General features: G+C 45.9%; 2 protein-coding genes across 3 annotated transcripts in view; one reads left to right on the top strand and one right to left on the bottom strand.

The window, feature by feature from the left end:
- The window catches only part of EDEM3 (ER degradation enhancing alpha-mannosidase like protein 3), an 88,715-nt gene that overhangs the window by 47,654 nt on the left and 21,474 nt on the right, over nt 1-19,587 (top strand). For both annotated transcript variants that reach the window (XM_085882018.1, XM_085882017.1), the window contains exons 8-13: nt 8,103-8,208; nt 8,322-8,419; nt 8,513-8,638; nt 14,735-14,818; nt 15,740-15,823; nt 16,251-16,375. In XM_085882018.1, coding sequence (XP_085738144.1) covers nt 8,103-8,208; nt 8,322-8,419; nt 8,513-8,638; nt 14,735-14,818; nt 15,740-15,823; nt 16,251-16,375 — 623 coding nt within the window. The remainder of the gene's footprint in view (nt 1-8,102; nt 8,209-8,321; nt 8,420-8,512; nt 8,639-14,734; nt 14,819-15,739; nt 15,824-16,250; nt 16,376-19,587) is intronic.
- Nucleotides 297-4,692, bottom strand: LOC147026536 (uncharacterized). Its single transcript, XM_085880327.1, has 3 exons — nt 2,790-4,692; nt 1,405-2,592; nt 297-427 (listed from the first exon to the last, which is right to left on the bottom strand). The coding sequence occupies exons 1-3, from the start codon at nt 4,690-4,692 to the stop codon at nt 297-299; spliced, it is 3,222 nt and encodes a 1,073-aa protein (XP_085736453.1).

Raw genomic sequence — 19,587 nt, 5'->3', positions numbered from 1 at the left:
ACATACACACACATACACACACATACACACACATACACACACATACACACACACACACACACACACACACACACATACACACACACATACACACACATACACACACATACATACACACACATACACACATATACACACATATACATACACACATACCTGTGCATTCAAGTGCGGCCTTTTTGCACTTGCAACGCTTCGGACAGCTCTTCTTTCACTTGCACGATACTAGCTCATATCAGGTGTGGGCTGCTTTGGGTAGCTTCGTCCAGTGTGGCTCGTATACCCCCTCGTCATTCTTAACCCAGCCCCAGCTGGATGGAGGAGGCAGCTCTGGCGTTGGTAGCAGTGTTTGACCCCACACATGGCCTCCTTGGTAGGCCGCCCTCTCCACATGCTCCTCCAAAGCTGCCTTGGTTGGCGGGATCAGCTGCACGTTGTTCTTCTTCACGAAGAGTTTCTTCCGGGCCTTGTCAATGTCGTTGCACGTGCTGGTTCTGTCATAGAGCAATATGACGAACCTCTCGATGGTGTGCATGACATCGTCTGGTATGCCACTTGGTGCAGAGGATAGCTTCAGCAGTGCGTCTAAGTTCTGGCAGAACGGTCGAGATTGTCCACACAGTCTTCTTACCATGTCCAGCAAAGCTAGATACAGTGTCACACCCAGTCAGAGCGTGAAACGTTGGGAGTGCCTGTGCCTTCTCTGGTCCTCGCCCAGCTGCTATTTCGTGGGCTGCCAGGTACCGAAAACTCTTCTCAGTGCCAAATGCTAGCTGCAGTTCATCTTCTGGTTGCAGTCCCTGGGTCACTGACACAGCCAACACCACAACATCGGTGTCAACTCTCTTGATCAGTATCTTGTGGTGACCATGGTTGGCTGCATGGGATGCATGCAACAACATTCGACTGTCAGCTTCTTCGTGGCTGCATGGGGCGAGAAAGGCTAGGTCTAGCAGCGGTGGCTTGCTCAGGACTGCCTCTCCATCAGTGATAACCAGCTGCTTGTCATCCTGGTCAAACCACCTGAAGATAGCTTCTGATAGGAACTTGAACAGCTCGGTCTTGTTTGTGTCCACTCGGAGGAAGTTCTGCCAGTTTCCAGGTATAACTGCTGCTCCGACCACGCGTCTACGCACTCCTTTTCCACGCTTTGATCTTGCACTGCCTTTCAGTGAATCGGCAACGTAGCGGTCCCAGACCAGGTCCAGGCATGACACAGTCTGAAGCTTTTTGACAGGTACGGTATGAAGACATCCTGGGCATAGTCATCAAAGTTCTTGGCTACCGCAGGCTTCAGCATCTGGACAATGACTGCCCCATCAAGAACTAGGCTGTTGGTATCAGGAGCCTCTGATTGGGCATTGGAGAACTCTTCAAAGCATTTGAGGAGATCACTCTTCGTACCTGGACGGATTCTTTCTCCATCGTTGAGAGCTGGAGGACACGCTTGATTCTCATGACGAAAGAACTCTTCAAGGTTTCCATCCCTCGTCTGGCAACCGATGTAGAGCCGTGAGAAAAGTGCCACGTCGTTCCTGAGAGAGGCCAGCTGCTGTTTCCCTTTGCTCACACTTCTCGGGGTGGAAGTGCTGAACACCTTCAGCTTGTTCCCACGAATTGCATCATCAATTGGCTTGGTCCTTTCCACCAGGTATTCTCTGGCGAAAGCCTGGAACTGCTCTTGGCCAATCTTCTTCACATTCCTGACATTCTCAACTGCAGCAGGACCTGCAATTTCCTTTGTGTCAAGGACAACCAGATCCATGCTCTCTTCCTCAAAGGGGTTGCCAAGCTCTTCTATGATGCTGACAAGGGCATGGACATCCTCAGCGAAAGAGGTTTGCACACTTGGTGTCTGGTCATGATGACGTGTGTCCTCTCGCCTCCCCCAGTGTTGACGGCCATCTTGGAACTCTTCTATGGCCCTGGCAACTTCTGGCCCAGCAATCATCCAACGCTGCAGGGCACTTGTGTTATCAGTGAGGCTGACTGCTCCACCATCTCCTTTGATGCATGCGTTGTTCTGTTCATGTGCCTGGTTGATTGGGATCGAAGAGAACACGTTCTTCGTCTTCTGTACAGTGCAGTTGCCAGCCATAAATCCTCTAGCTACATCTGGGTGCTTCATTGGGAGTGCAATCATGTCCCTCAGGTGAACAGGGTCCCATCTGGCATGGTGTGTGTGGTCTAAGGCATGGAACCATGGGACCAGTTCCGTCATGGCATCAAGGTACAACGTGAATGAAGCCTGCCGCAGAGAACGCACGTAGACCAGTACCAACATCTCTCGTTCCAGCACAGTTGCCCAGTACTGAAAGTTGGGAATGTCTTCTCCTCTCTGGTGACACCATTCTTCGAACTCAGGCAGGTCTTCTGCATCATCAAAATACGTCATACAGTGGCGTTCATACGCACGGTGTTCCAGGATGTGCAGTGCCGCTGCAGTGATTTGATGCGCTCTTCTTGTGCGGGTGACGTGGGCAGCTCGCAGGAAGGAGTCGGCTGTCCCTGGCGTTGCAATCTCAGCTTGCACCAAGGCTTGTACCCGCCACTTCCTCGCAGCCAGTCGCCCAGCATCTTCAGGGCGGCCATCTCGATGTGGAGCCCACCAAACATCACTACCATCTTTTCTTCACCATACTTCTCTGGCCACTTCCTCTGAATCTGCTTTGCCAAGGCAAACAGTGGCTGGTCCAAGGTGACGACAGGTGTCTGGCCAGGATGCACATGTTCTACAGCATTCTTCACCACATCCATGGAGTGCCGGATCATGGCCACTGTGTGGACACTGTCAAGGAACAGTGGAAGCAGGGCGGTGGGGCTGATGGTTCGAGGTAACGGCGGCTGGCGACTGGCATGAAACGCTGACCACGATATGTTCTTGTATGTCCCCGTGTTGTCCTCTAGGATCCACCTTGCGTGCCACAGGTATTCCTCCTCAGTCTGCTCCTTGAAGTCATCTCTGGTCAAGGACACCACTCTAGTAGCTGGAACAGACAGGTTTTTCATGCTGGTAGTGACTGGGGGCACATCAGTATGGTAGTGTGGCAAGTGGCTGACCATCTTCGAGCTAGCACCTCGAGATCCACCAACCATTACAATGCTTCGGTCCACTCTGCCAGTGAAAGAGGGGTGCTGGAGGAGGGAGATGGCTGTACCATGGAAGGACTCTTTCGCTGTCGTTGAACTGGGGTTGTGGTCGATATTGTCTATGGCTGATGTGAAGACATTGCTGCGCATCTTTGGGGGGCAGACCACTTGTTCTCTGTGAAACTGTTGGCAGGCACTGTTCCCCATCTGAGCCGAGAGCTCGAGAACACGGGCATATGAGATGCTCATGCCCAGGTGTGACAACCTGTCTACTAACTCCCTCTTTCGTGTGTGAGCATGCAACATCATCCCTACATATGTGAGAACTGGGGTCTCCTGTGCAGCACTGTGCCTGGCAGTTACGGGTCCTGTGGTGCGATGTGCCCGGTTGTGCTTTATGTAGTTAAACTTCAGCATCTGGGCAATGGCAAGTGCTGCAGGGGTTGTGTCTGCCATCTGATCCTTAATGCTGGGACCCTCTCGGACCATGCTCACCAGGGCAAGCAGCAGTGATGGCACAGATTCTCCTTGGCGTCCTTCAGGGAATCCGTTGAAGAGCTCAGCTTCTTCAAACGTGTGGCGGCGCACGGTCTGTGCAGCACGTGTAAGATGGACCACATCATTATCACTGTCCAGATCACAGGCTTTGATGAGAGCAGCCCCAACGTCTTCTTCAAATACCAGCAGGACGTCTCTCCCCTTTGTGTGTGCGCGCATGTCAGGGAACTGGGTAAGGAGTCTCTGCTTCAGTCGTGTGGAGTGGACCCTTGTGTCGAGCTTAACCCCTAGCTGTTCCATTCTGGACTGATAGAGCTCTACGAGATTAGCTAACTTGAACACCAGTGCTGTCTCATCTAGCCTAGCTTCTTCTGTGTAGAGGACCAGTTCGGCAAATTCAATACGTGATACTTCTCGCTCCTTGTCTTTGTACTTGGGTCCCTCAGTCTGGGCCTTTCTAACACGGTTGTGCAGCACTGATAAGCACTTCTTATGGTACTTGGCGTCCTGGGCGACCATGTCCCCGGCACCGAGTCGGCCGAGCAGTTCTGTGTCTTCAAGAATGGCTGCCCAGTCTCCAACTTTACTGTCCATTTGAAATGTTGCAACTCCGTGAACACAATCGGATCCCGCAGGTTGTCTGCTGAAGAAACACTGGGCTTCTTGGGCCTTCTCTGTACTGGATGATCTTGAATGAAATCTGGTGCGTTTGCACGCATCTGGTACGTCATGGATCTCTCCTTCTGTCATGAGTGTTTGCTTTTCTGCCCTTTGCAATTTTGTATTGTTATATTTGAGCTTGCATGTTTGATGGTACAAAGCATTGTTTGCAACCATGGTCGCTTCAATGCCATACCCTTCGTTGAGTCTTTCCAACTGAAGTGTTCCTGGAAGTTGTCCAAGCTCACTGAATCTGATCAAATCGGCTGCGAGTGAACTGTACCCACTTCCAGAGTCTTTTCGCTTGGACTGTGAAGGACATGTCGGAGACTCTGCTTTGTCCTCTTGGCAAATGATACACAGCTTCCAGTTAGTCTGAGTTGGGTGCGTTGATGTTGATGGGACAGGATGCTCAAGGCCAACCAATTGGAAGCTCTTGGACATGGTCAAGTTGTTCAATGTTACACTAGGTATCTTCTGTTCACCAGCAACCACCACCATCAGGATCTGCAATGACACAATGTAGGATAAATTAGTTATGAATTAAACCGGTTTTCTCCGAGCCCATAGTCTGATAAATACTATTGCCACTTGTAAAATCTTCTACAGACGCTGGTGACGGCGCATAGACAATTCACACCCATCATCTGAGTTACATGGCTTCATTCCCAATACGACCGAATTCGTCCATATTTCGGTTACTTCGAGCCGATGTGCTGAGACGTGTTGCGATTGACTGTAAGAGTCAATAAAAACGCAGTTTCAGAAAACGGCAGGGTTACTCAACAAACTGACCAAAACAAATTAGCTTCGCCATGAAAATGGAAACTAGAATGGAAAACTACTTGCAAATGGTTTGGCATTGCCGTCAATCGAACGAAGATAACCCGAAAACTAACGAGTTATCATGGTAAAGATATCTCGCCAACACGCCGGTACGAAGAGAGACCTTCCTCATTCAGTAGCAAACCGGAACTGGCGCCGTGAAGGCAGAACGGAAATACATGCAGAACCTCGTAACCCGGTAATCCGTGACTGAGATAACCCTATGACCAAACTGCACCCCAACAACAACAAGTCAACAAGTGTAAGCTGGCAACTCAACCATGCGCGATTCCGGGGTCAATATGCACGCATACCACTTCTACTACCATGTGTCAAGCCAATAGTCCTATGAATGTTTATCATTGGTTTTCATTCAGAATCTGTGTCTTAGAAAGACTAACTCGTCCACTTTAACTTTTTTTTTCTCAACCAAATCAAATTGTTACTTTCTTTGACCATTATTGGACCTTTATTAACAAATAAACTTTCACTATCAAACTGCATTCCTCTCCAGTAAAGCAGATATGTGTCATAACAGTAACCACTGGTGGCTATTTTGAGAAATGGCTGCTACAGCCATCAGCGGCTGAATTTGAGATTGCCCAATATCCAAATCTGTTCATAATACGATAGGCTACTAGTGTGCCAAATTTGGTGCTTTCCTCACAAAATGCACAATTGTTATGCTATATTTAGCTGTTTCCCCACTACAAAGGGTCCGAAAGGTTTTAGGGGTCTTGGGGGGGGGGGGAGTCTTCTGGATATTTAGGGTCTTTAAGGGTCTTTGGGATTTTAAAGGTTGTTAGGTTCTAAAAGGTACTAGTTCCAAAGGGTGTTCGGGTTCCAAAGGGTGTTAGGGTTTGAAAGGATCGTAGGGGTCTTAATTGGTCTTGGTGTTTGAAAGGTTCGTAGAGGTCTTAAAAGATGTGGATGAAGAACTTGCGATGGCTGTTGGATCAGCTTGGTCCCGGGTTCCTCATGGAATTGTTTGTAAATCCGCAATGGTTTCTTCCATATCACCGGTCCACTCAAACCGGTAAATCCGCAATGGTTTCTCCCGTACACCAGTCAACTCGAAGGCATTTTTTTTCTCTTTGGTCCTTGGTCCAAACATTGAGCACTTTTTCCATCCTTTCAATGCGAGGATCACGGGACCGGAATGAACCTTTTACGCTTTGCTGGCAGGAACCCTTGCACAGATATTTGACTCACGTTTACACATAGTTGATTCATCGTTCCCGTATAATGGTGGTCCACAGATGCCGCACTTCAACTTCTTGCCAATGTAGGCTTATCGAACAACTCTATTTTTTTCGCACAATGTCATAACCTTTCTCTGCGTTTTGGCACGATTAATTTTGTCCTTCGTTTTACGCTTGGGTACCATTAACTGTTGTGTGTCTCTACATCTTGTAGATCTGGTATTACAGGATCTCCGTATGTTATTTCCTGTTCGATGACTGTTCATTATTAAACTTCACTTCGTTCCCGTATGCTGCTTTGATTACTACGATTAACGGTGTGCCAGAAACAACACAAGGCTCGTAGTGGAAGGTAATCATACAGGTATGCAAACAATGACTCATCTGAGCTCAAAACACACGATTGGCTGAAATGAAATACCTTGACAACTAAATCGGAACACAATAGGTTGCCCGCGATTGGTCGAAACGCGTGATATTAGAATCCACGACATTTGAGGGTTCACTGGAGAGCACAATATCTCAAAAGGTTGTGGACGGATTCAGACAAAACTTGGTGGACAGTTTGGGTGTGTGACGGGACAAACCAATTCGATTTTGGTGAAGATCCGAATCCAGATCCAGACATGAGGGGTTAAAAAAAAAAATTCCTAAATGATTCTTCACCGTTGAGAGATGGAGCCAAAAATAATACACAGTACATTGTGGTATTTCAAAACGTTGTGGATGAGTTGGTTAGATGACGCGAACAAGCCGATTCAATTTTGATTCAGATCTGGATCTAAATGTGGGATACACCTGTAGGTGAGATTCAAAATGTGAACGATTCAGCCTGGTGGAGGTATGCGTTCCACCATGTGCCGTTCTCGTATGCTTATCCCCACAGACTAATGGACCTGAGCCCATATCTACTATAATTTATATATCACAGAGAGGATAATGACTTGACCCATCCTGCCACTCCCGTAGGGAGCAGGTGTACAAGTCGTGTAAAATTACCGGAGATCGTGGTGTGGACGGGAGTGTTGTTTGCTGATTTCCATGCAGAGGGGAGGTGGCCAAAGGAGGACAGACTCAATAGGGCAGGTAGAGGGGAAGCAAGAACGGCAGAGCAGGTTTTGAGAGCAAGGGTAGTGATGCCATTTGGGTCTGTCACTGAAGCAGGGTCAAGGCCGGATAGAACTTTTTCTGATTGTTTGTCAGAAGGACAAAGAGTCTTGTCGACACTAAATAGCAGGTAAGTCCGGGACAGAGTGGGATGGGTTTGGTATTCGGGATTTGGAGACAAATACAGAGTTTAGACACTCTGTCTTCTCTCGGGAAAAGCCTGACATTGGTTGAGTGCTAAGGGTGGCTGGCTTGGGATCTTAGGGTCCTGATTTTGAGCCCTGTTTGCCACTGAAATAACACCAAGTCGGGTTGACTCAGCCTGTCATCCTTCCGAGGTCGGCAAAATGAGCATCAGTGTACTGGTATAGAGGCACAGCATCAGCGGCATAGTTGCGCCGCAACAAAATGAGAGCTACCCGGCAACCAAGCTGCCATATGCAAGAAGACGATCTTGGGCAGATTTTATGGTCCTGCCATTTGAGGTGAGGAAGGAGGGGGAGCAAACATCAAAGACAGACTTGACAAGACTCCACAATGACTTGGATGGAGGAAGGAGACAGGTTAGAGAGTTTGACCTTGAGATTTGTCAGATGATATTTTCTGGCTTGCCTCAGGATGGACACACACACACACATTTGCTACGATGTGGTTCACTTGAAGCTCGTATAGTTGAAATAGTGAATGTATTAGTTAATGCTTGTTGTTTGTCTTTCTCAGACCCATGCTCGCCGTGCCTTGGATTTCATTTGGGAACGCAGACAGCGTGGCAGCAACCTGGTAGGGACTGTCATAAACATCCACACGGGAGACTGGGTTCGACGAGGTGAGTCTATTTTGACTTTTTTTGTGCCATCTACATCAATCATAAATGTGATTGAATGATATTTGAAACACGTTTAAGGTTGTTATCATTTGTTTTAAAATATATATTGACAGACAGCGGTGTTGGTGCTGGAATCGACTCTTACTATGAATACCTCTTCAAGGCGTACATCCTTCTTGGAGATGATACTTTTCTGGAGCGATTTAACATTGTATGTTTTGCACTTATTGTTCTCATCATAAATTTGTTCACATGATGCACGACGGTGCACGTGCTGAAGATGTCCGCCTGTGTTTGCCAACAGCACTATAAGGCTATCATGACGTACGTAAGCCAGCCCCCTCTGCTGCTCGATGTTCATATGCACAAGCCGACCATCACCGCAAAGGCCTGGATGGATTCGCTGCTTGCTTTCTTTCCTGGTCTCCAGGTGTGAGCACACAGCACAGAATCTTGTCACTGCTAGTTTCCTGCATTCTCGAATGGTTCTACCGATTTAAGTCCTGCCATGTCACAGTTCTCTTCGTGCCTTGTGAGACGTTTTACGACATTAATGGGAGAATATTGCTTGGTGTCACACTGTCATCGCACAATCGACCCTTGAACACACTTGCTAAGTGTGATTGTTTTATTATGTGTTAAGTGATTTCTCAGAAAAGCAAGAAGTCTTTCATGTCTCTCTCTCTCTATCTCTCTCTCTCTCTCTCTCTGTCTCTGTCTCTGTCTCTGTCTCTGTCTCTGTCTCTGTCTCTGTCTCTCTACCTCTCTCTACCTCTCTCTACCTCTCTCTACCTCTCTCTATCTCTCTCTACCTCTCTCTACCTCTCTCTACCTCTCTCTAGCTCTCTCTACCTCTCTCTACCTCTCTCTACCTCTCTCTACCTCTCTCTACCTCTCTCTACCTCTCTCTACCTCTCTCTCTCTACCTCTCTCTACCTCTCTCTACCTCTCTCTACCTCTCTCTACCTCTCTCTACCTCTCTCTACCTCTCTCTACCTCTCTCTACCTCTCTCTACCTCTCTCTACCTCTCTCTACCTCTCTCTACCTCTCTCTACCTCTCTCTACCTCTCTCTACCTCTCTCTATCTCTCTCTATCTCTCTCTCTCTCTCTCTCTCTCTCTCTCCTACCCCTCTCTCTCTCTCTCTCTCTCTCTCTCTCTCTCTCTCTCTCTCTCTCTCTCTGTCTGTCTCCCTCTCTCTCTCTCTCTCTCTCTCTCTCTCTCTCTCTCTCTCTCTCTCTCTACCCCTCTCTCTCTCTCTCTCTCTCTCTCTCTCTCTCTCTCTCTCTCTCTCTCTACCCCTCTCTCTCTCTCTCTCTCTCTCTCTCTCTCTCTCCCACCCCTCCCTCTCTCTCTCTCTCTCTCTCTCTCTCTCCCACCCTCTCTCTCTCTCTCTCTCTCTCTCTCTCTCTCTCTCTCTCTCTCTCTCTCTCTCTCTCTCTCTCTCTCTCCCACCTCTCTCTCTCTCTCTCTCTCTCTCTCTCTCTCTCTCTCTCTCTCTCTCTCTCTCTCTCTCTCCTACCCCTCTCTCTCTCTCTCTCTCTCTCTCTCTCTCCTACCCCTCTCTCTCTCTCTCTCTCTCTCTCTCTCTCTCTCTCTCTCTCTCTCCTACCCCTCTCTCTCTCTCTCTCTCTCTCTCTCTCTCTCTCTCTCTCTCTCTCTCTCTCTCTCTCTCTCTCTCTCTCTCTCTCTCTCTCTCTCTCTCTACCCCTCTCTGTCTCTGTCTCTGTCTCTGTCTCTGTCTCTGTCTCTGTCTCTGTCTCTGTCTCTGTCTCTCTCTCTCTCGTACATTTGGAGGTATTTGATGTGGGTGAAACCTTCAAATGACGATTGAGTAATTTGATGTATGTGTCGACCTTTTGCAATAAATGCCAATTGTTAAATGCCGCATTGATGAGTACACCATGCTGCTGCTGTTTGTATTGTCAAGTTAAAGCTGGTCTATCCAAGGGACACGGACATCTGTACAGAATGTTATCAGTGGGTCTAAAAGTAAAAAAATGTTTTTTTTACAGTAAGTTCAAAGCTTTCACAAAGAATAGATACGTTTGTGGGTGAGGAGAAGGAGGAGGTGTGTGTGTGTGTGTGTGGGTGGGGGGGGGTCTTCTCTCCATCTTCTGTTGTGAGGCCAGCAGAACACCATGAGTTCTGGCCACTGGCATGGGGAGATTGCTCCACATCTGCGGCCATCGATCAGACCAGTGTCAATGCAGGTGCCAGCCAACATTGTCTAATGGCCGTCACGAGATCCCAAGAAACACCCTGAGGGCAGCAACTTGTGATGGCATAGAGGGCACTTGATAACAGTTTGAGCTCTTGCCAATATCCAGTGCTCGCATGGACTTATTGGCTAGACCGATCTTGCCCTCCTGCTGTTTCCTCACTGGCGTGCCTATTCGACGTGTCCACACCCGCTCTCTTACCGCCTTCACCTGCATCCTGCGCACCTTCATTATTTTGCACAGCCCTGAAAAACTGTCCCTTGTCCCAGTTCTGTGTGAATCCGTGACTGTGTGTGAGTGTCAGTCCATAGCGGTGTTTAATTTTCCTGTTGCATTTTAAAGTTCTTTTAATTATTTCGGCGTTTATCTTTCGTGAAGGATTCCCGTGTCCGTTGTCTCGTACCAATAAATGATTTACGTTTCATAAGCCCATGTGCATGTCTTCCCTCCATCTTCTGTCTGTGTCTATAATTCAGATATTGCGAACTCCTTGGGGATTAACTGAGGGTTAATGATCATATTGATAACCGATAAGGTTTAGACATCATTCGGAATACAAAGTGCATTTTCCGCTTGGGTCCCTTTTTGTTAAATTCCTTTAAACACGATCATCGTACAGAGGGATCTCTATCGTGTTTGATCCCTGTGCCAGCTGGGTTGTGGTTGCATTTAAATCAGATGATGTGGGGGTCATACACTTGGCATAATTTGAGCCAGTGATTTCCTTCGATTGCGATAAAACGGACAATTCTTGGAATTGATGACTTGAAATGGAAAACAAAATCTGACACAGAACAAAGTCAAGAGTAGGTCGACTTGCAAACAATATATTCATAATATTGTTTGAGTGTGATTCTCTGCAGACTTGATTGCCACAGCCTAATTATGATATTTAATTTTTTTTTTTAATTCACCGCAATTCGATGCACAAGAGATACCGTTTATTGATAGTGTGTTGGAGTGTGAGCATAGCCAGTGCTTCTCTCACGTTGATCGCAACTGCTTTGGACGAGCATCACTGTGAATCTCTATCTCGACTGCTAGCAATATATACTGAATAAAATTCCATCTAACAATCTCTGGAAAGTCTAATAATCCATTCATCGTACTCGTGCTAGCTCTTCCACGAGCCTTGACTGTGTATACAAAAAAAAGAAGAAAAAATGAGCCCAGTCAAAGTGAAATTTGATTTTAAAGTCATCCCACTTTTAAAAAAGTTTGTGAAACTATTTCCTGACAACAAACTGTCATCGAAAACAAAATGTTGGTCATCACATACATATACAGTGGGGAGAACAAGTATTTGATACACTGCCGATTTTGCAGGTTTTCCCACTTACAAAGCACGGAGAGGTCTGTAATTTTTATCATAGGTACGCTTCAACTGTGAAAGATGGAATCTAAAACAAAAATCCTGAAAATCACATTGTATGATTTTTAAATAATTAATTTGCATTTTATTGCATGAAATAAGTATTTGATACATCAGAAAAACAGAACTTAATATTTGGTACAGAAACCTTTGTTTGCAATTACAGAGATCAGACGTTTCCTGTAGTTCTTAACCAGGTTTGCACAGACTGCAGCAGGGATTTTGGCCCACTCCTCCATACAGATCTTCTCCAGATCCTTCAGGTTTTGGGGCTGTCGCTGGGCAACAGACTTTCAGCTCCGTCCAAAGATTTTCTCTTGGGTTCAGGTCTGGAGACTGGCTCGGCCACTCCAGGACCTTGAGATGCTTCTTACGGAGCCACTCCTTAGTTGCCCTGGCTGTGTGTTTCGGGTCGTTGTCATGCTGGAAGACCCAGGCACGCCCCATCTTCAATGCTCTTGTTGAGGGAAGGAGGTTGTTGGCCAAGATCTCGTGATACATGGCCCCATCCATCCTTCCCTCAATATGGTGCAATCGTCCTGTCCCCTTTGCAGAAAAGCATCCCCAAAGAATGATGTTTCCACCTCCATGCTTCACGGTTGGGATGGTGTTCTTGGGGTTGTACGCATCCTTCTTCTTCCTCCAAACACGGCGAGTGGAGTTTAAACCAAAAAGCTCTATTTTGGTCTCATCAGACCACATGACCTTCTCCCATTCCTCCTCTGGATCATCCAGATGGTCATTGGCAAACTTCAGACGGGCCTGGACATGCGCTGGCTTGAGCAGAGGGACCTTGCGTGCGCTGCAGGATTTTAATCCATGACGGCGTAGTGCGTTAATTATGGTTTTCTTTTATACTGTGGTCCCAGCTCTCTTCAGGTCATTGACCAGGTCCTGCCATGTAGTTCTGGGCTGATCCCTCACCTTTCTCATGATCATTGAGGCTCCACGAGGTGAGATATTGCATGGAGCCCAGACCGAGGGAGATTGACTGTTATCTTGATCTTCTTCCATTTTCTAATAATTGTGCCAACAGTTGTTGCCTTCTCACCAAGCTGCTTGCCTATTGTCCTGTAGCCCATCCCAGCCTTGTGCAAGTCTACAATTTTGTCCCTGATGTCCTTAGACAGCTCTCTGGTCTTGCCCATTGTGGAGAGGTTGGAGTCCGATTGATTGAGTGTGGACAGCTGTCTTTTATACAGATAACGAGTTCAAACAGGTGCAGTTAATACAGGTAATGAGTGGAGAATGGGAGGGCTTCTTAAAGACAAAACTAACAGTTCTGTGAGAGCCGGAATTCTTACTGGTTGGAAGGTGATCAAATACTTATTTCATGCAATAAAATGCAAATTAATTATTGAAAAATCATACAATGTGATTTTCAGGATTTTTGTTTTAGATTCCGTCTTTCACAGTTGAAGTGTACCTCTGATAAAAATTACAGACCTCTACGTGCTTTGTAAGTGGGAAAACCTGCAAAATCGGCAGTGTATCAAATACTTGTTCTCCCCACTGTATGCCTGGTGTTGGCTGAATGGTTAGGGTGGTGAGCTTGGGATCCTAGGATCCTGAGTTCAAATCTCCCTTGGCTGTTGAATTAATACCAGGTGGGGTTGACTCTGCCTGTCATCCTTCCGAGGTCGGCAAAATGAGTGCCAACTTGCTGATATCCTGTGTCGGAGTGGCGACCCGTCCAGGATTGTGCCCAATAGCCAAGGAGACTGCTTTGGCAGCACCAATGCTCTGCATAGAGGATGGTCCCGATGGATGGATGGACAATGGATATGCACATGCAACTTTGGGCAAACTTAATTTTTTGATGGTGGAAAATTGTCAAAATACAGATGAGGTGCCAAAAAATAAACAAAACTAGAACGGCACTCGGTAGAGCGCATATTTCCGCCAGGTTGAACAGTTTATGTTTTGTATTCCACCAATAGGCCGGATCTGGATTCAGACCTGAACCAAAATCTAATCGTCTTGGTCTCATCACCTAACCAACATGTGAACCTAATTTTGTCATAACTCATCGCCAACTTTTTCAAACATCATGCGACGTATCGTTTTTGGCTCCATCTCTCAAAGGTGAAGAATCACTTTGTAAATTAAAAAAATTCTCATATCCAGATCGGGGTCTTCATCAAAATCTCACCTGTTCGTCCTTGTCACACACCCAACCTGTCCACCAAATTTCGTCTGAATCAGTCCACAACTTTTTGAGATATCCTGTTCAGACAGACAGGGATGAAACCATAACCTCTGTCCACTTATGGTGGCAGAGGTAAACGTCAAAAAAACATACACCTGTTGTGTTTATACCAATGTATATACTGCCATTAAATAGAGATGAGCTTCCTTTGGAGGTGAGCATACATGGACATCGTAATGAAGATAAATTTAGTTTTAAGTGTCACGTCCCATGGTTCAAGTTTACTGTTTTTTTGTTTTGTTTGTTTTGTTTTTCCCCACCTGACGTTTATAATTTTTAATTTTATCATTCTCCTCGTTTGTATCACCAACCAGGGCTGCCATGGAGGCTTTTAGGTGCGGAGACTTGAGGGAAATTGTATCTTTTTTATTTTTATTTTTTCCAACGCAAGTGCACAAATAAATTCTTCTTTCTCCATCGATAACACAAAATTACCAGCTCTCCATTCTGTATTGTCCTCGTAAGATAGATCATGCATGTCATGTGGGCTTGCACATTCTGCTTCATCCTTATTTTCACTCCACTTGTCTCTTTACTACATTCTCAGATTCCATGAATGGGATACAAGATTTAATGGGAAAACGCACGGCAAATTTGGTTTGGTAACTTTGACCATCACCTATGGATGGGCTGCTTGATGTCACTGCTGTTTGAGGGACGCTGTTCATGCATTGCTGGGTTATAGTCACTGGTTGTTTTCTGTGGTTCTTTTTCTTCTCAAAGGTTCTGAAAGGAGACATCCAGCCTGCCATCCAGACCCATGAGATGCTTTATCAAATCACAAGGCGACATAACTTCCTGCCCGAGGTGTTTCATCGTTACTTTTGAGTTCAACAAGCATTTCATTCTGGAACCATTCTATTGATTTCACAAACCTCGAACTGCAAATGGAGAATTTCCATTTTCATCCCGTCATGACCCATACAGAAATTGTGTGAAACCTTGGCCAGGCAATGACCTTAACGGATGTAATTTTATGGGGAAATTGAAGATTATTTGCTTTTTGAGCCGCAGATATTGATATCTATTTATAATAGAATCTTAACCCTCCATTCCCCACCTTCCATGTACTTCACACATACCCTTTCTCTCCCAACATTCCTATCTCCCCCTCGCCCACCTCAAACCTCCACCAGTGCTCCCACACTCCACGAACCTCTCCGAACACCCCTCTTCTCACCCTTCCTTCATCCTCATTTTCTTAATTTTAATTTCCCCAATTAATCTTTCCAGATCTCTGGCATGTCTGCAAAACATGGATGCCCCCCCCCCCCAAAGAGGTCACTTTGTTGCCGATGGCTGTTTTAAAGAATACATTTTTAGAACAAGCATAATGAGGATTTTCATTTGAGATTGTATGTATGTAATTGTTTGTAATTTCTGGATAACTTTCAGCGACAAAATAACAAATGTCATTTTTGGGTATTACGTGACATTTGGATGCAAAGTTTTGTGTTTGTTTAAAAAAAAAAAATCAACATGTTCTATGACCGAGAGCAATCTCTGTCCTTTGCCCATTTGGTACCTTTGGATGCTGGAGGAGTTGGGAATGAGCGGGGGGAGGGGAGGGGAGGGGGGGAGAGTGGAGTTGCTGCTGCTATAGCTGTGACTTAGCCCCAGAGGAGATGAATAAAGCTCAACTAGTGTTTTTAAGCAGAACTGGAAAGTTACAACCTTGCTTTATTATGCATGGCTTCACTGGACATTTTTGACGCCATTGTCTTCCAGGCATTCACCACAGACTTCCGTGTGCATTGGGCTCAACACCCTCTGAGGCCTGAGTTTGCTGAGAGTACCTACTTCCTGTACAAGGTACTTTATTCACACGTGATTGATTACTCAATCACCTTTCCACCACATTCATTTCCCATTGGAACATATTTAAAAATGGTACAGTGCCAGATCATTAACGATAAGGTTTGGTTTGAAGGTGGTATTTGTCCTGTTGATGTCGATGAACTGAGACGAAGCAGTTACCGTAAACACAGATGGCCACGGGTGTCATCGTTTGCCTGGCAAAAGTTAAAACACAGCTGCTGTTGCTACTTGCATTGGCTCAGAGTGAAACGGCTTCCTATTTAGAGACTCTGCATTATGTAAACTCTCTCCCATGTGAGTGGCTGATTGTGTATACCTGTGTGCTAATCCTTTTGTTTATGGAATTGTGAATGGGGTTACCTGTTATTGTTTTTTTTTGTTGTTGTTGTTTAATTTTTCCGGTTGTGGTGGGTTCCTCCAGGCGACAGGGGATCTCTACTACCTGCAAGTGGGAAAATCCATTGTGTCCAATCTAAACAAGCATGCCCGTGTACCTTGCGGCTTTGCCGCGGTCAAGGATGTGCGCACTGGCAGTCATGAGGACAGGTAAGTGATATTGCTGTTTGTTTTCCTAATGTAGGAACATTGTTCACAAATGTGGGTGTTCTGTTAAAATGAATCCTGTTTATGTATGTATAATGGATTTGCTGGAGGTGATGTGGCGTCTAATTACATTTTTATGAGATGGGCTACGGGAACCAACCATTACAGTAAAAAGATGATGTTCTTTGCCTAAACACTCCTGAAACGGTTTCTTTGTTGACAGTCAAGTGCATCCCTCTCCTGCACTACTGTCTTGCTATTCGTACTACTTTATCATTGGTGGGGATGTCCGAGCGAGTAGTTTTGCATCATTGCAACTCAACATCACAGTTGTCACCATCATTAATCAAGCCCTATATAGCTGCATGTTTGATAAGCTAGCAGCTATAGCCTTGAACCTGCACATAGACAATTTCGGATCCTGGTCACTTAGAAGATGATTATAAACACCATCCCTGTTCAGCAATGTCTAGCAATCAAGAGGTTGGCAGGATAGTCTAGATTAGAGGTATGCACTTTCTCCTCTGAGCTGTATGGCCTGGGTTTGATTATTGACCCAAATAGATTAAAATATACGCAAACTAGAAGGGGACTGGGAAGAGCGCGTACCTCCACCATGTAATGCCTGATCCACGAGAACATACTGTTACGTTTGAGGGGGGGGTATGCATTCAAAGGGTAATTAGGATGTTTAATTAGGTATGCCATGCTGTTCGAGTTTACCAGGATCTCGATGTAATAAGTAGTAATTCAGTGGTGATAAGTTGTCTAGTAAATGTTCATTTCTTCAAGGGGGAATTGATAAATGTCACGTAATTAGATAGGGACACGGGATAGGGTAAGTGTGTCTGCGTAAACCCCTTTTGGTATTCTCTGAAGACTGGCCGTGACGTCACAGGACAGTGCAGCGGATGGCTCCGCCCCGTGATCACGATTGGCGGAAGGCGATGGCGGTGGGCCAATAAACGGCTCGATTGGGAGTGACGAGGACGAAGGATAAAAAGGTTCTGTTCGGGGTCGGAAAAGAAGAAGAAGAAGATTACAACCAGAACGATCGTGTTTTTTTGGTGTGGAAGCTGTGGCGGCAGAGAGCGTCCTGGTTGCTGTGCTGAGTCGATCGTGCTCTTGATCGTGTCTGGGAGCCTTGCCGAGCCTCGTGCCTCGCCTAGGTTGGCTCTGGGGTTCTGCTGACTCGGAGTAAGGGGTCGGGCGGTGGGCGGACCTGCCTCCCTCTCCTGCTCGCAACTTGGCGCCAGAACTGGTTCCCTGGCGGCTGTGAGCGGACTTGGGCCAAGACCAGGAGGTCGACAGCACCACGGTTTCTCCTGCCCCCCCTGACGAGAGCAAGGCCAGCTCGACCGACGCCGATCCAGGGACAGTTGCGTCCACACCACGGTCCAGCCTGACCACCAGAAATAGCTACGGTGTGTGTGTGTGTGTGTGTGTGTGTGTGTGTGTGTGTGTGTGTGTGTGTGTGTGTGTGTGTGTGTGTGTGTGTGTGTGTGTGTGTGTGTGTGTGTGTGTGTGTGTACGTACTTGGCGCCTTAGAAGGTTTGAGATCTCTATATTCATTGGAATTGTCTGTGTTTTTCCCCACGCCCGATCCCACACCATCCCGTCGAATCGCCCCGGATCCCTCTTCTTGCCGAGTCTTGTTATTTCTGGTGAAAATAAAAACAAATAAACATCAACAACTCAGTGAAAAGTGACTCGTGCCACCTTCCTCGTCCCGTTTGCGGTAGAGCGATTAGAACCGCCATGTTTGGGTTATAAACAAATAAATCGACTCCATCGTTTCGTCTCATTCTACGTTGGCGGGACTGTTCAAGTCCCGTGGACGTCACAATATCGGGCCCATTACATTTTTGAAATATCATGCTATACAGGACTATATCGTTTTTGGCCCTCTCGCTCAATGGTGAAGAATCACTTTTACAATTCTCGTATCCAGATCCGAATTCAGATCTTCACCAAAATCGAATCAATTCTTCCTTGTCACACACCCAACATGTCCACCAAGTTTCGTCCGAATCCGTCCACAACTTTTTGAGATATCGTGCTATCTATCATTTTTGGCCCTTTGTCTCAATGGTGAAGAACTACTTTAGAAATACTAGTCGTCGGATCCGGATCCGGATCTTCAACCAAAATCTAACCAGTTTGTCCTTGTCACACACCAAACCTGTCCACAAAATTTCATCCGGATCCGTCTGCAACTTTTTGAGATATCCTGCACACAAACAAACAAACAAATAAGAATACGACTTCGTGCAAAGCATGAAACTTGCAAAATCCATAAAACAAATTTGACCTCAAAAAATAATTGGTGGTGAATTCAATGACCAAATATGCAACTGCTCTTCACATTTCAAGTGAATTGGATGAAAATTGACAATTTTTGGATTTTGGCCTATGTTGACCTTTTGGTCGAGGTTGACCTCAAAAATAATTGGCGAGTTGAATTTAGTGACCTGAAAATATAAATCCTCTTCAAAATTCAAGTTAATCGGTTGAAATTTGAGGATTTTAGAAATCTCACGTAAGTTGTTGACCTTTGGCCTATGTTGACCTTTTGACTTCAAAAACAATAGGCTTCTTCCTTATGACAAACTCTACCATGTGGTGAAGCTTCGTGAAGATCGGTTAAAAATTGTGACCTGCAAGCGACAGACAGACAGACAGACAGACAGACAGAAAAATCGACTCACCAATATACTTGAAAAATCCTCGAATTTGCAAGTAACAAACAGACAGAAAGGGGTGAAAACATAATCACCTTCACCTTCGGTGGCAGAGGTAAGGATTAAAGCATCTCTGAAACCGCTGATCGGAAAAAATTGAAACTTTGCACATCTCATTCTCTTCCCAATGGGGAATAAAGGATTGTGAGGATGACATCATTGGTGAAGTGGTATACCAGCCATAAATGTTTTAATCAAAAAAACATTTTTACCAATTGAGCTTTTGTCATCAAATCTTCAACAAACCTTGGTGATGAGATTGTGGGGAATGCAAATCAATAAAATGTACAATTTTTTTCTCACTCGTTTTTATCAATTTTAGTTTGAGTACAAAGCAGACACGGACGGGCTTTGCATTTTGAGATGCTTTCGAGTTTTATTTTGCCTCTGCCGCGAAGTCGCTGGAGGCAGTATGTTTTCAGGCTGTCTGTCCGGCTGTCAGTCCATCCGTGCATCCGTGATAGGTTTTCATGA

This window comes from Eptatretus burgeri, chromosome 5 (assembly GCF_056783735.1).
Source record: "Eptatretus burgeri isolate ZD-2024b chromosome 5, Ebu_testis_v1, whole genome shotgun sequence".
NCBI lineage: Eukaryota > Metazoa > Chordata > Myxini > Myxiniformes > Myxinidae > Eptatretus > Eptatretus burgeri.
Note: the sequence above shows the minus strand (reverse complement) of the source record. Positions and strands in the feature narration are given on the sequence as shown.